A 15,039-nucleotide genomic window follows, 5' to 3' on the forward strand; every position below is an offset into this window, starting at 1 on the left:
CCCAGTTCATTTTACTTCCGAACTTAGCACTTTCTCAAAATATTTTCCAGAGCATCTTCGAGGGGCCACATAGACCCATCTCGATTCCGTTATTTCCCCCTCTCTTTCATCACCACTTCCACTGGAGGGAAAACCCATCACCACCATCCATCTACAGGACTCTCTTCATCTTGCAAAACTGCAGCTCTGTATCCATTGTACTCCCCACAGGGAGTATACAATTTACTATATCCTCTAAACAAAAGTTGAAGAAAGTATGGAGGAGGAACAGAAAGATAGAGCACCTAAACAGATTTATCAAAGGTTGATTATCATTAGCTTATTTTTCCTTTTGCATTACTCTTATACACACTAGAAGAAAGGTGACAGGGGAGGTAAAAACCCATAGCAAGCCCAAACCAGAAACAGCATTGCTGTTGGTCCAGCAGGAAACGGGACCTGTCCACAGGCACGCTCCTCCTCAACAGTGCTAACGCTGCTGGCCAGGCAAGACAAGTGAAAACCCAAAAGTGTGGTATTCCGGAAGCTGGAACACTAAGAACTTTAAGAAAGTCTGTCTTTGCTTCCTGAACTTTGCCAGGTGTCGTGGTACACCTCAGGAGCTAGCCCCAGTCTCCTCCCCCAACGAGCCCAAACAGAACACATGTGAGAATGTTCACAACAGTGTTATTCATGGCAACCCTGAGCTGGGAACGCTCCAGTGTCCCTCAGCTGGTGAACTGGTGAATGTCCCTCAACAAAATGTGGGTCACATGCATGATGGGAGGCCACTGAGCAGTAAGAGGGAGCACACTACTGATATGTAGTGGGGACCTCAGAAACATGGTGAGTCAAACAGTTCAGATGCACAAGATTATATTCTGGAGGCTTCCATCTATGTGAAGCTTCCAGAAAAGGCAAACCTTGAGAGGGAAAGCAGACCAGTGGTGGGCTGGGAGCAGGGAATGACCAGAAATGGGGTATAAGGAAACTTTTTTGGGTGATGCAAAACTTTTTTGGATTGTGGTGATGGTTGCACAACCACGTGAATGTACTAACAATCATTATATTAGAATTTTACGGCACTATACTGCAGTCAAGACACAACAACTAAAAAACACACACACACAACGCACACCAAAAACTAAACAATCTCTGCCCCTCCCCCCCCAAAGACCCCTGCTTAATTAACAGTCTAAAGACAAAAATCTAAAGACTATGTGCAGCCACTAAAATTTGAATTGGATTGTCATATCATATCTGTCTGTCTGCCACTCACTCACAGTGTCTACAATCCTAATGCTGTAGGACTTTTAGTGAGACTAAGTCAGATCACCTGATAAGGCTTTTGTCTCCAATGCAGTCAGTAAAGATTTCAAAAAATTAAAGCTTCCACACTTGAACAAACCTAATTTCCCCACCACTCCCTTGAAGCCAAGTAAAACAATTCCTTGAAAGAAAAAGTCACCTACATTTACAAATTGACATCAGGAGAACAGGATCTAGTAGAAGATGTTAGAAAGGACAGGCTAAGCCTGGCTCCCACTGAGGAATACTGGATTTCTCTGTGGAGCCAGCAGAGCTCTGGATTTTCTTCTTTGGAGGCTTGTTCACGTTCCCCCCTGAGGCTCTGGAACATCACAAGGTCCCAGGTTTTATGGGTCACTTATTTATTTTTAATGTTTACTCTTGAGAGAGAGAGAGAGAGAGAGAGAGAGAGAATGAATGAATGAGGGAGGGAGGGAGGCGCAGACCAAGAGAGGGACACAGAATCCGAAGCAGGCTCCAGGCTCTAAGCTGTGAGCACAGAGCCCGATTAGGGGCACGAACCCACGAGTTGTGAGATCATGACTTGAGCCGAAGTCGGACACTTAACTGACTGAGCCACCCAGGCGCCCCTGCAGGTCACTTATTAACAGGCACCCTGACAGGTCTTTTTCTCTTTGAGAACTCAGTCCCTGGTTTTCCTAACTTAGAAGCAAATGTTTCCCTTGATGGGGATTGCAAATGTTTCCCTTGGTGGGGATTGGCTACTCTTGCCTTCTCCTTGGCCCTAGATTTCCTTTGTCTTCTGGTTTACTGAAAATAGAAACCCCAGACTGGAAGCTGTGGTTTCTACCACCTCCATTGCCTGAATCCCTGTTTCTCCCCCTCCAGTCAATTCAGTGAACCCCTCTCTCTTTCCACCCAAAACCAATACAAACAAATAACAAAACGTGCCTCCCACAGTTTCACTCTCTCAGGAAAGGGTTACTATTTAGATCTAATCACTCAGGATTCCCTATTAGCTGTGAGGCGACTTTCAGTGTCCTCTAGGATTCTCATTGAAACTGAAGTGCCTTTTCTCTACTGAACCTTTAAAAAAAAATACTGTGAATTATTGGAATTATAAAAGTTTTTTTAATCCACACATTTAAATGGGGGAAAAGTAATACACAATGAAGAAATTCATTTTGAATGAATCCTAAAGGGACAAAATAATGTACAATAAAAAGTTAAGTCTCCTTCCCTTCCTTTCCCCCCACAAATGGTAGTTTCTCTATAGACTGTTTTGTTCCTTGTTTTTTTTTTTTTTTTTTTCACTCGATAATATACCTTGAATATGTTCTACATCAAAAGAAACCTGATTCATTCTTCTTAGCTACAACACTGTATGGATGTATCATAAGGTCCTTAACCACTTCCCTGCTGATGGATGTTTAGGTAGTTTCCCATTTTCTTCCTCAAATTATGTAGCAAAGGCTGTTCTTGTGCAGACATGTTAATTCACATATTTGAGTATAACTGTGTATAAATACCAAGGAGTGGATTTGCCTGGTCAGAGCTATGTAGAATTGTAATTCTGATACATATTGTCAAACTGCCCTCCATAGGGATCAGATTAATTTGTACTTTGACCTACAAGCAGTGTACGAAGAGCCATTTTCCCAACACTCTTGCAAAGATAGTGCATGAAACTTTTTGATCTTTGTCAGTACAAGGCTAAAAGCCATTGTAGTTCCTTTTCTATGAACTGTGTGTTCCCATCCTTTGATCATTAGTCTACTGGGTTGTTGGTCTTTTTATTACTGATTTCTGGGGGCTCTCTATTAGGGGAATTAACCTTTTATCTGTATGTGTTGCCAAGACTTTTAAACTTTGTATATAGTTTCTTGGCACGCATAAAACTTTCATTTTTTACGAATGTACCAATGTTTTCTTTTATGGATGCTGGGTTTTGTATTTTTAAAGTATATTATTTTTGAAATTTTGTATATTCTAGTATTTTTGTATATCTGAGATTTCAATCAGTACCTGCTACCCCAGTGCTACAGCCTGCCTGCATCTCTCTTCTGAAAGCTGGAGAAGAGAAGCTCCCTGACCCTACTGCACAGTTTGGTTCCCATTTGTAGGGTGCCTTGTCAGCTTTACAATGGTTTTCTGGGTGATGTCTTTGTTCTTCTAGAGTTGATTGTAGGTTTTATGAAAACATGAACCACATCTTAAATTTCTGTACCCCTCTATCTACTCAACACATAGTAAGAACCTTCAATTAGGTTATATTTATAGCATTCCCTACTTTAGAAAGGGGGAGAAGGGAACGCTAAAGTGGTTGGGGATCACTGTTCTTATGCCCCAAAGCTGTATCCCCAAAGCCTGAGTCTTCCTGTCACCTTTGGGTGGACAGCTTCTATTTGGCTGTTTGATTCGAATCAGTTTTGTTCATGAGCCATACAGAGAGAACTGCTTACCAGTTAAGCAAACATGACATTCACAGTGCCCTTGAAAAAAAATCAAAACAAAAAAATCCCTTCCCTTTTAGGAAAAGCCGTAGGGTAGTTTCTCCTGAAAGTTTGGTTTTTTCAAAGAGCCAGAACTCGCTCTTTTGCCATGACTCAGTGGAAGTTATGCACTCTAGACACAAGCTAGGGCCATGGGCATTAAGTTGGATCTAAATCAAAGACTGAGCAGGAGCTCCACAGAAATGACAAGGAATAGGGCTTATTTTGAAGAAGATGCCAGTTAAGGAAGAAGTGGGAGCAGAGATGTGCCTTTGAAGACCAGACTTCAAATCAGGATCAAGGAGAAGACAGTGCCACGAGAAGCAGAATCACCACCATGCATGAGAAAAGGGTCTACACAGAAGAGGTGGCCTGAGGCATCCTCCTCAAACAAGTGCCTGGCAATGAACGGGAAAGAGCAATAAGCATGAAACTAGGATAAAACCATCCTGTGTGTGTGGAGGCTGGTGACTCAGTTTACATTTTCTACATTTGGCCAGTTAAGTGCTGACTTACAGCTCCACAGGCCACGCAGGGGTGAGGAAGGGGCAGAAATTCAGAGGATTTATTTCACCGCTCAGTTGGCCTAGTAAACTTCAGGCGGCAGGTGTGCACGTAATGGGAGTTGGTAGCCAGCTGGGGTACAGATGGTCCCTCTTCCCTGCAGTGGGGAGTGTAGTGTGCACCATCATGGGGCTTGTTCATGAGAACCTGCTCTTAACCTTGGCTTCCTTCCTAAGCATTAAGGATTCCGGCTCTGTGAGCCACTCTCCTCTTGTTCCTTTGTTTATGTAGATGGAAAGGGGCAGAGCACACTGTGCTGGGCAGGAAGACCCCCACAAACTCCTGCCAACTCAGGGGCAGCTGACCATACCTGCCAGAAAGTAAAAGACGAAAATCCAAAGACAGTATATATACATTGATCGTTCTAACCCTACATAGCGAAACAGAAGATTATACACACGAACCCTACTTCTGATAACTAAATGACTCAATTTTACACTTCCATGCATTCACATTAAAGCAAAAGGAGAGACAGAAGAGAAAAAGTATCTTACTTTGGGATTCAAGTCAAAAAAAGTGTAGTATTTAAATCGTAACAGCAGCTGTTCATCCTCCTGGATGCCTTGTTCCATAAGGGAACGGGAGGAGTCCAGCCAACTAGAAAACAATAGGATGGGTTTTAAAAGTCAATCCATTTTACACACATATATTACAATATTACATAACATGTTTGTATACATACTTAAATTTATATACATGCATTTACATTTACATATACACGTATATATAAATGTACACGTGTGTGTGTGTGTGTGTGTGTGTGTGTGTGTGTATTTCCTTGAACAAAGTCCGAGTAATATAACCAAAAACCTGTAAGGGAGAGGACTTGATAATAACTTGTATCTGCATTTCATTTTATAGCTTTTACAACTTTCTAAGTGCTTTCTGTATATATATTTTGTTTACACAGATACTTTAAAGTAACCCAGTGAAGGAGCCAAGGCAGTTCTTATTTTCTCAGTTTTATACGTGAGAAAATGGAGTCTTAGTGACATTAAGTGATATGTTCAAGGTCATGTGCTTTGTCGTGGAGCCAGAATGAAAATCTGTACCTGCTGACTTCCCACACAGCCTCTCCTCTACACCAGCTGGTCAGACTCAACGCTGGGTCTATGTTATTGTCCAGAACTTTCTGTAACAATGGAACTATTCTATATTGCTCTGTCCAATAGAGTATCCACTAGTCACATGTGGCTACTGAAGATTTAAATGTGGCTCGTGCCACGCTTTAATTTTAATTAAATTCAAATTTAAATGTAAATATCCACATGTGGCTAGTAACCCCTATACTGGGTGGTACAGTTCTAGAGTTGAAAAATAAGTACTGGGCAATGGTGAGGGGTGGAGAGGTGGAGATGAAAAGTTAATAGCAGAACGAGGCAGGGATGAGTGATCCAGTACCACAGAATGAAGATGGCTTGAAAGTCTATTATAACAGGCTTTCGGCTGGGGGGGTGGGGAGGGGAACATAAGGATGACTGATGCAACCTCTGTCCTAAAGGAAGTGACAGTCCAGTGGGGGAGTGAGCATCATAAGGTAGGAAATGGTGGCACGGGAGCGAGTAAGTGTCAGAACAGGAGTGCAAGGAGGTGAACCCATCCAGAATGGAGTTTCTGAGTAGGAGACAGTATGTAGCTGGGTCTTACAGGACAAGCAGGGGCTGGGTCGAGCAGGAAGAAGGAAAAGAATCTTGCAGCAGAGCAAAGGTAGTGATAGAAAGTGTGTGTGTGCACTGTAGGGGGAATGGGGTATGTGAGTGCACGGGATGGAGACATCTGCTGGGCCAGCTCTCATTGGGAGTAGAAGGCTGTGAACAAACTTGACTTTATGTGGTGAACAGTGGGGAGTGAAAGAAATGGTGGTTTGAGAAGTAGTCTGAGTGTATGTTCTGAGATGACTTCAAAGCTGAAGGACTCACTCATTCAAACACCTAACGGAAGATGTGGTGTTCCACAAAAGGCGATGAGGGCCAGGTGGGCCACCTTGGATCTCCCCACTGGCCCATGGGACCAACCCACTTATACACTGCTCTACATCCCTTCAAAAACACTTTGCACATCCACAGGGATGGAGAAGTAGTATTCACATAGGGCAATCCATTGAGTTACCAGAACACATAAATGTTGCCATACTTCAAATGTTCTTGCAGTGACCAAAGGTGGCATTTCTCCCTTCTGTAGCCAAAATCAGCACTGATTTTTGCTAATAGTGTACAATCCCCAGGCATGCTAACTTAAAAATTAAACAATCCCCTCTCCCCCACCTCTGTGGCATCTCTCTTACTGTATCAACACCAGTTAACAGAGAAGGAAAACGGAGCCATGTCCTTACCCTGCGTTAAGCTTCGTTTTGTCAACCAGAGACCGAGGCTGGTACATATCAGCCAATGCTTCTGGTGATTGGGGGGGCTGGCTGAATGCGAGGATGCTGCAGTTTTGTTCAGTCAAAGGGCTGTCACTGAACCATGTCATGGTGGATGACGCCGGCGTTCCATTGATGGGATCATATGTGGGAGTCATGGTTCTACTATATAATCCAGGACTTACTGCAAGGCAGAGGCAAGCTTGTACTATGACATGAGATTCAGAGGGAGGAATCTTTGGGGAAATAAATACTAACACTGCTTATGCTAAAATGGATTTTGAATTTAATTGTTTGCACTATTTAAAGTAAGGAGATGAGTCATGACGGGGGAGACGTTTTTTACCTCCTGGGAAGACTGAGAACTCACAGGCCGCAAAAGCTTCCAAAACCAACCCAGACAAAGGCTTGGGACTATCTCCTTCTCAATAATTCAAAATTCTATTTGGGGCACCTGAGTGGCTCAGTCGGTTAAGTGTCCAACTCTTGGTTTTGGCTCAAGTCAGAATCTCATGGTTTGTGAGTTCAAATCCCACATCAGGCTCTCTGCTGGCAGTGCAGAGCCTGCTTGGGATTCTCTCTCTCTCTCCCTGTCTCTCTGCTCCTCCCATTTGTGTGTGCTCTCTTTCAAAATAAATAAATAAACTTAAAAAAAAAACCCAAAATTCTATTTCAGCAGTAAGTTTTGGCACCATTAGAGAACAGAAGATCTCACAGAATGCATGTACAGACTATAGTTTTGGGCAAATCCTTTAAACAAATAATAGTACTTGCCAGTTTTAAGAACATAGCTAGTTGATGGCTTATAAATCACATGGTTTGTGTAAGGAAAATGCAAATAATCCCTTTTACTCTTTGCATTGGGATATACTCTGTATGAAAACCTTTGATATTCTAAGCAGTTTGTTTTTATATAAAAAGACAAGGATATTGTCTTTCCAGAATTTTTACCTGCCCTCCTGTTACATGCCCAATGCAAAATTTATTTATTTAAAAAAAATTTTTATGTTTTATTTATTTTTGAGAGAGAGAGAGAGACAGACAACGTGAGCAGGGGAGGGACAGAGAGAGAGGAAGACACAGAATCTGAAGCAGGCTCCAGGCTCTGAGCTGTCAGCAGGGAGCCTGACGCGGGGCTCAAGCTCACAAACCGCGAAATCATGACCTGAGCCGAAGTCGGATGCTTATCCGACTGAGCCACTCAGGTACCCCATCCATATGCCCAATGCAAAATTTAAACTGCATTCAGAAAAGAATCACATGAAGATAGGATCAGGAAAAGTATATTTGAGTGATCCAACTAATCTCTTTTCTCCCCAAATTCACAGCCAATTCTCCTAAAGTTTTGCTTTCATCAGTAACATTATTTAACACAGTTAAAATAATGAGCTATACAGCAGGTAGAGCACACGACTCCTGATCTCAGGGTCATGAGTTCAAGCCCCACGTCGAGCGTGGAGCCTACTTAAAAAAATAATGAAATAGGGGCGCCTGGGTGGCGCAGTCGGTTAAGCGTCCGACTTCAGCCAGGTCACGATCTCGCGGTCCGTGAGTTCGAGCCCCGCGTCAGGCTCTGGGCTGATGGCTCGGAGCCTGGAGCCTGTTTCCGATTCTGTGTCTCCCTCTCTCTCTGACCCTCCCCCGTTCATGCTCTGTCTCTCTCTGTCCCAAAAATAAATAAAAAACGTTGAAAAAAAATTTTGAAAAAAAAAAAAAAAATAATGAAATATAAAAAAAACCTTGTTAAAAAAATTCTGTGAGTTCTAAAATTAATTGCATATCCTTTCCTCATCACAGGAATCCTGCAATTTTAGTCCTTCTTTGGGGGGGGGGGAGGGGAGGGGAGGAGAAGGGAGGGGAGGGTAGGAGAGGGGAGGGGAGGGAAGAAGAGGAGGGAGGAGCCGAGGAGTGAGATTTCTAGGGATTTAAGAAATCCTTGGATTCAAGCATGGAATAAAACAAAACACCTGTCATGAATCATACCTGGTGGACCTGAAGTCGTTGGAGACCCCTCCAGATTTAAAATATCTTCAATTATGGGCTCCTTGTTAGTTTTGTCTTTCTTTTTCTTCTTTTTAAAATAGTCACCAGAAGGCTTTAACAAGGAGAGTTCTTCTGATCTTCTAATGTCTAACAGACAAATGAATAAATATAAAGAAGGAAGAAAAACTATCAAAGAGTAAAAAGAAAATACCTTCTAAGACTCAGAGTCATGCTAGGCATCTGAAATAATTTCTGAGGAAATTCCTGAGAAGTAAATGGAACTAAATTGCATCCCTTTGGAAGAAATAGATGGGTGTGTGTGTGTGGGGGGGGGGGGGTCAAAGATCAGAAGATTTAATCTAATAAAATTTCTAGTTGTTTTTTAACTTATTATGAAAATATTTCAGACATACACAAAGCAAAAGGAATAGTATAATGGCCTCCTCATGCTTTCATCACCCAGGTTCAACCACTATAAGCATTTGGCTATAATTTCCCCTCCCTCTCTTTTTTCTTTCTTCAGTTTTTTTTAAAATAACAACCAAGAACCCCACCATTTTCTTTCTTGAACATAGATCCCGAGAACCTTTCCCTTTCACTGTGCACAATCGCTAATTTCATCCCTGTGGCAGACAGTATTGGTGTCCTGCCCATCTCTTCTGGGCCCTCACCATTTCAGTGCACTCTGACCCGACTTCCAGTGGCAGCAAGGACAAGAGTCTTTCTGCCTGAGGGCTTGCTCTGGATGCCAGAGTGTGCACTGCCCAAATACTGATGCAACAGGCCACACAAGTTCAGAGAATTAACACTTCCAAAAACAGCCCTCAGTGACTAACATGAGCGGTATATTAATACCCCCAGTCCCTGACCCATTGGGTGGGATAGCTCTGAGGCATGTTTACATTGTCTCCCAGAAGCCCCCCAATTGCCCCCGAGTGTGATTTGATTGGTGATGCTCTCTTACTGAAGAGCTTCTCTTTCCAGTCTTACCTCCTCACCCCCAACCAGTGTTTTCTGGAATCTCCTCCCCCCAAAATAAATGTTTGTACTTGAATTCTTATCTCAGGGTCTGCTTCTGGAGAACTCAAACCAAGATGATTCCCATTTTTTCCCATTAGTCCAATATATTTATAACTGCCATTGCCAATCAGAGCTCCTGATAACCATGAACCACCATGAGCTTCTATATGATTCCAAGTGAAAGCCGAGGAATATGGACGTTAGAGTCTGTGAGCAGCTTTCTGGGAGGCAAATGCACTGATTCCATAGGTCCTGCCAGTTTTCAAACATTGCTTAGTGCTGAGGCTAGCAGTTCAGCTCCATCCTTTTCCTCTATAACTAACGATGCTTGATTGTCAGGTTGCAACACACACCTGTGCCCATTCCAAATGCATAATTTATATATGAGACCTGGAGATGAATCAGAATTTCCAGTAGAAGCATTAGAAACAAAACAAAACAAAACCTACATCTCCAAGCCCAAGATTTGTGTCTTGTCCTATCTTTGTGGGAAAACTCATCATATTACTAAATTTGATTTAGCTTCAATTGAACAGATATAAAAAAGGTGACTAAAAATGGCACATTGAGCCCTTTATGACTACTATGAAGACGTAATCTGGAAAAGAGAAGAACATCTGACTGCTTCTGTATATTTTGGAACCTCAAATTTTCAGTCCCAGCCATGATGTGTGTTTCCAGTCTACTATGGACTGGGTTTTATTTGATCATTTACTTTGTTTTCCAATCCTCATTGGAATATTACTGAAAACAAGGTGCCCTGGTGCTTGCCATTTGCCCACCATGTACCAGGGCACTGCTGAGGAGTTCTGTACTAGAAGGTTCCATTCATTTTTTCACTTAACGGTTAATGAGTAGCTAATGTGTGCCAGGCATTGTGCTAGGTGTTACAACACAGGTAATGTGTAATGGCTTCTGTCTTCACCCTATTTAATACCACACCAGCCCCTACTGCCCACTGGAACTCCTAGTCCTGCACATACTGTCACAGCTTTTCTTTTTTTCTCTACCAAATATCTCCTTTTAACATCTTATTTTTTAAAATTTTTTATTAAAAATTAAAAAAACATTTTTTTAATGTTTATTTAGTTTTGAGAGAGAGGGAGCACAAGCAGGGGAGGAGCAGAGAGAAAGGGAGACACAGAATCCAAAGCAGGTTCCAGGCTCTGAGCTGTCAGCACAGAGTGGGACGCAGGGCTCGAACTCACGAACAGTGAGATCATGACCTGAGCCGAATGAAGTTGGATGCTCAACCGACTGGGCCACCCAGGCGCCCCCCGACCCCAAAATTTTTTTAATATTTATTTATTTTTGGGATACAGAATACAAGCAGGGGAGGGGCAGAGAGAGAGAGGGAGACACAGAATCTGAAGCAGGCTCTACGCTCCGAGCTGTCAGCACGGAGCCCGACGCAGGGCAAGAACCCATGGAGCGCGGGATCATGACCTGGGCCGAAGTTAGATGCCCAACCAACTGAGCCACCTAGGCGCCCCAAACATCTTATTTTTAAATTAATGTTTACATTTATTATTTATTTTCTGCCTCTGTATCCTAGAATGTAAGCTCAAGCAGGGAAGGGATTTAGGCCTATTTTTATTGTTAAGCAATCTCTAGCACTCAACACAATGCCTGCCTAATCAATATATATTTGTTGAAGGAATGAATGAATAGTTTAATGGGAAAGATAGGTCACTCACTCATATATTGTATATACTATATTCAAATGCTGAATCTCAGCCTTGGAACCATAGAATGTACCTACACGCTTTCAAAAAATATGGAATAAGAACCATGATGCAGGGTTTACTTCCATTATAGAGGTTCCACAAATAAATGGTTTGGGTAGTGTTGTCCCTAATGACTGTTAAAGCCATAAGAATTAGTTTTCAATCCATAATTAAGTGTACTTTTCTCCTTATACTCCACAAATAATTTTTGTGGATAGAATATTTACTAGAGCCAAGCGTTAGGAAAGCAGTTAAGACATTGCAACACTATTATCTCAAAATCAGTAAACATATATCAACTCTATGGTGGTAATGATTTTTTTTTTTTTTAATTTTTTTTTTTTTTAACGTTTATTTATTTTGGAGACAGAGACAGAGCATGAACGGGGGAGGGTCAGAGAGACAGGGAGACACAGAATCCAAAACAGGCTCCAGGCTCTGAGCTGTCAGCACAGAGCCCGACGCGGGGCTCGAACTCACGGACCGCGAGATCATGACCTGAGCCGGAGTCAGCTGCTTAACCGACTGAGCCACCCAGGCGCCCCTGGTGGTAATGATTTAATGGAACTCTTGCTTGTTTGTCTTAAATATAATGATGATATTACTATGGCTTAGAGGAATGAATTTGTTTTGGGGGGGCGGGGATCTTAATGGGTCTGTTTCTTCTGTTTAAAGACTTCTTTGGAAATAGCTTTAAGCTTTGTGGAAGTGAATCTGATTTCCTCCAATAATGTTCCATTTGGTTTAACTCTACTTACATGGCTAAAGTCCCCAGAACCAGGCTTGAAAAGTATGCTTCCTAGTAAGGGAAATGTTCTGTAAAGCCAAATGCTTGCAGGCAGAAAGCACACATAATTTTCCTGCCCTCCTTTGCTAACAGTCCAAAGGGCACAGGGCCCCTCTGGGGTACTCACTCAGGATTTTGCAGATATCACTGACAGCTTTAAAAACCACAGCCGAGAAGCTGACACGCAATCTCACTGTCTTCACATTTGGCAGGCGGAGGCGGAGCATTTTATGCTGAGGGGTGAAGAGAAGCTTTGCATCTGCCTGGACTCCATATTTGTCCAGGGTCCAGTGCGTTTTCAGAAGCCAGCAATGCTTTTGTTCCCACCAAAGGGCAAAGTCTGACCAGTCTTGGGATATGTCTGCAAACATGAAAAATACGATGAAGTAGAATAAGAACGAACTTTAAGAGTCCATCCATTGTGTGCAAGAACTTCAACAAATGGGTCTTCAGCTCCCCATTCCCTTTTACAACCTAAGGCTTAACAAGCCTCAGCACCTCTTCAAAGTCTATAAAGTGGGGTGGGTAGAAAACAGAGCCTGAACCTCATCACAGTGATATTTAAAATTTTTTTTAACGTTTTTTATTTATTTTTGAGACAGAGGGAGACAGAGCATGAACGGGGGAAGGGCAGAGAGAGAGGGAGACACAGAATCGGAAGCAGGCTCCAGGCTCTGAGCCATCAGCTCAGAGCCCGACGCGGGGCTCGAACTCACGGACCGCGAGATCATGACCTGAGCTGAAGTCGGAAGCTTAACTGACTGAGCCACCCAGGCACCCCCACAGTGATATTTAGATACAGTGAAAGAAACAGACACATCCTTTTGCAGGATCGTCTATTTCTCTTCCTCCTGTGGGGAGGGGGCTTGCTCTCTGAGCCATCGTAAGAAAAATAAACAGAAAAACTTAGATGATCAGACAGCCTAGATTAGCCATTTACTGTTAGTACAACAGAGAGGGTTTCAAAGGTAGGGAAACCATCAAGAAACGGGAACTTACTGATCTGTTCTACTAACTTGAGCATCAGCCCCCCAACATGCAGGTCTCCGGCCACTCTCAATGTGACATCTTTCTGCTCCTCCTCATTTGGATGGTCAACTCTGACGACGAGCTCCCAAGAAGCAGATGCAAAGTCCGTGGATGAGAGCATCGTGGCAAAAGCAGGTGTCTGCCGACAAAAAGTGAGACATGGATCAGAAAGTGAGAAGGAAACAGGAGCTTGCCAGTACATCCTGCAGGGCAAAACTTTTTTCCATTTTAGCCTCTTCTTCAGGAACTCTGCAGGGTTCCCCGTGTTCAATATTAAATTTAACATCTGAACCTTGAAGACAAAAAGTCTTATAAGGTCTCAAGCTTTCCAGATTTGTGTAACTTTATCTTTCTATTCCCCCAGGACCTATTTTTTTTTTTTTTCTGTGCCTGCCCAATGCATCAATCTTCATTTTCTGTCTCTATGGACTTTTCTTGACTTTCTCTGAACTACTGTGGCAATAGGCAACAAATCATGGCAATCCTTGATATCTTTTTAAACAATCACTTTCATGGAAGTATAATTTGCATGCAATAAAAATGCACTGATTCTTTTTTGAGTATAGTTGACAATGTTACATTAGTTTCAGGTATACGATATAAAGATTCAACAACTCTATGTTATGCTGTGCTCACCACAGAAATGCAGATTTTAAACATACAGTTTGATGCCTTTGTTATATACAAATGATGCCTCGATAAAGTTTATTTTAGAAAAGGATGCCATGAAAATCTTTATCTATCTATGTATATTATTACATTTCTCCTACAAATATTGATGACATCTTCTGGTATTAAAATTAAAAAAACAAAAGTATAGCAAAAATAGTTTCTATTTCAGTCATATAATATGTAGTTTTACCTTAAATGCATATAAAGATATAGGTCATTAACAATTATTGCCAGGTATTTGATTTACTTGAGTTACCATTTTATATTATATAAGAGTTGGTAAATTCAGTGCATCAATTAAGTTTTTGGACAAAACTCTGGTAAAAGATTGAAAACAGGAATGACAGACACACAAAGCCCACTCTTCAAAATACAGATGGGGTGAGAACTTCAGACTCAGAGTTTTCCTCTTTCGAGGAACAAGAATAAAAATGAGCTAAGCAGTATCACAACTGACGTATTTCAGGGGGAAATAAGAACACTGGGATCCAAAATTGGCTGAACTTCAAATGACAGCTCTGTCTTACTTTTTTTTTTTTTTTTAAACAGGGGACTCTGCCTTGGTGGTTTTTTTTTTAAATGTTTATTTATTTCTGAGACAGGGAGACAGAGCATGAGTGGGGGAGGGGCAGAGAGAGAGGGAGACACAGAATCTAAAGCAGGCTCCAGGCTCTGAGCTGTCAGCACACAGCCCGACACGGGGCTCGAACCCACGAGCCATGAGATCATGACCCGAGCGGAAGTCGGTTTCTCAACCCATTGAACCCCCTAGGCAGCCCAGCTCTGTCTTACTTTTAAAACAGAAAGCACATTCTGCCCCTTCCCCGCTCATGCCCTGTCTCTTTCTGTTTCTCAAGAATGAATAAACATTAAAAAATTTTTTTTATAACAGAAAGCTCATGATACTACCTCTCCTGGCTATTTAAAGATTTAAAATAGGGCTCCTGGGTGGCTCAGTTGGCAAGTGTCCGACTTCAGCTCAGGTCATGATCTCATGGATCGTGAGTTTGAGCCTTGCATCGGGCTTTGTGCTGTCAGTTCAGAGCCTGGAGCCTGCTTCAGATTTTGTGTCTCCCTCTCTCTCTGCTCCTCCCCCACTGACACTCTGTCTCTCTCTCAAAAATAAATAAACATTAAAAAAAATTTTTTTTAAAG

At 42.2% G+C, this 15,039-nt stretch overlaps 1 protein-coding gene across 2 annotated transcripts in view; it reads right to left on the bottom strand.

The window, feature by feature from the left end:
* Positions 1-13,333, bottom strand: part of FERMT1 (FERM domain containing kindlin 1) — a 31,397-nt gene extending 18,064 nt beyond the window's left edge. The window contains exons 1-5 of one of the 2 annotated variants that reach the window (XM_042931595.1): positions 13,183-13,333; positions 12,311-12,544; positions 8,650-8,796; positions 6,637-6,850; positions 4,799-4,901 (exon numbers count right to left, since the gene is read on the bottom strand). In XM_042931595.1, coding sequence (XP_042787529.1) covers positions 4,799-4,901; positions 6,637-6,850; positions 8,650-8,796; positions 12,311-12,544; positions 13,183-13,333 — 849 coding nt within the window. The remainder of the gene's footprint in view (positions 1-4,798; positions 4,902-6,636; positions 6,851-8,649; positions 8,797-12,310; positions 12,545-13,182) is intronic. The other variant, XM_042931596.1, reaches the window with a different exon arrangement.
* Positions 13,334-15,039: the final 1,706 nt, after the last annotated feature.

This window comes from Panthera leo, chromosome A3, assembly GCF_018350215.1.
Source record: "Panthera leo isolate Ple1 chromosome A3, P.leo_Ple1_pat1.1, whole genome shotgun sequence".
Classification (NCBI taxonomy): domain Eukaryota; kingdom Metazoa; phylum Chordata; class Mammalia; order Carnivora; family Felidae; genus Panthera; species Panthera leo.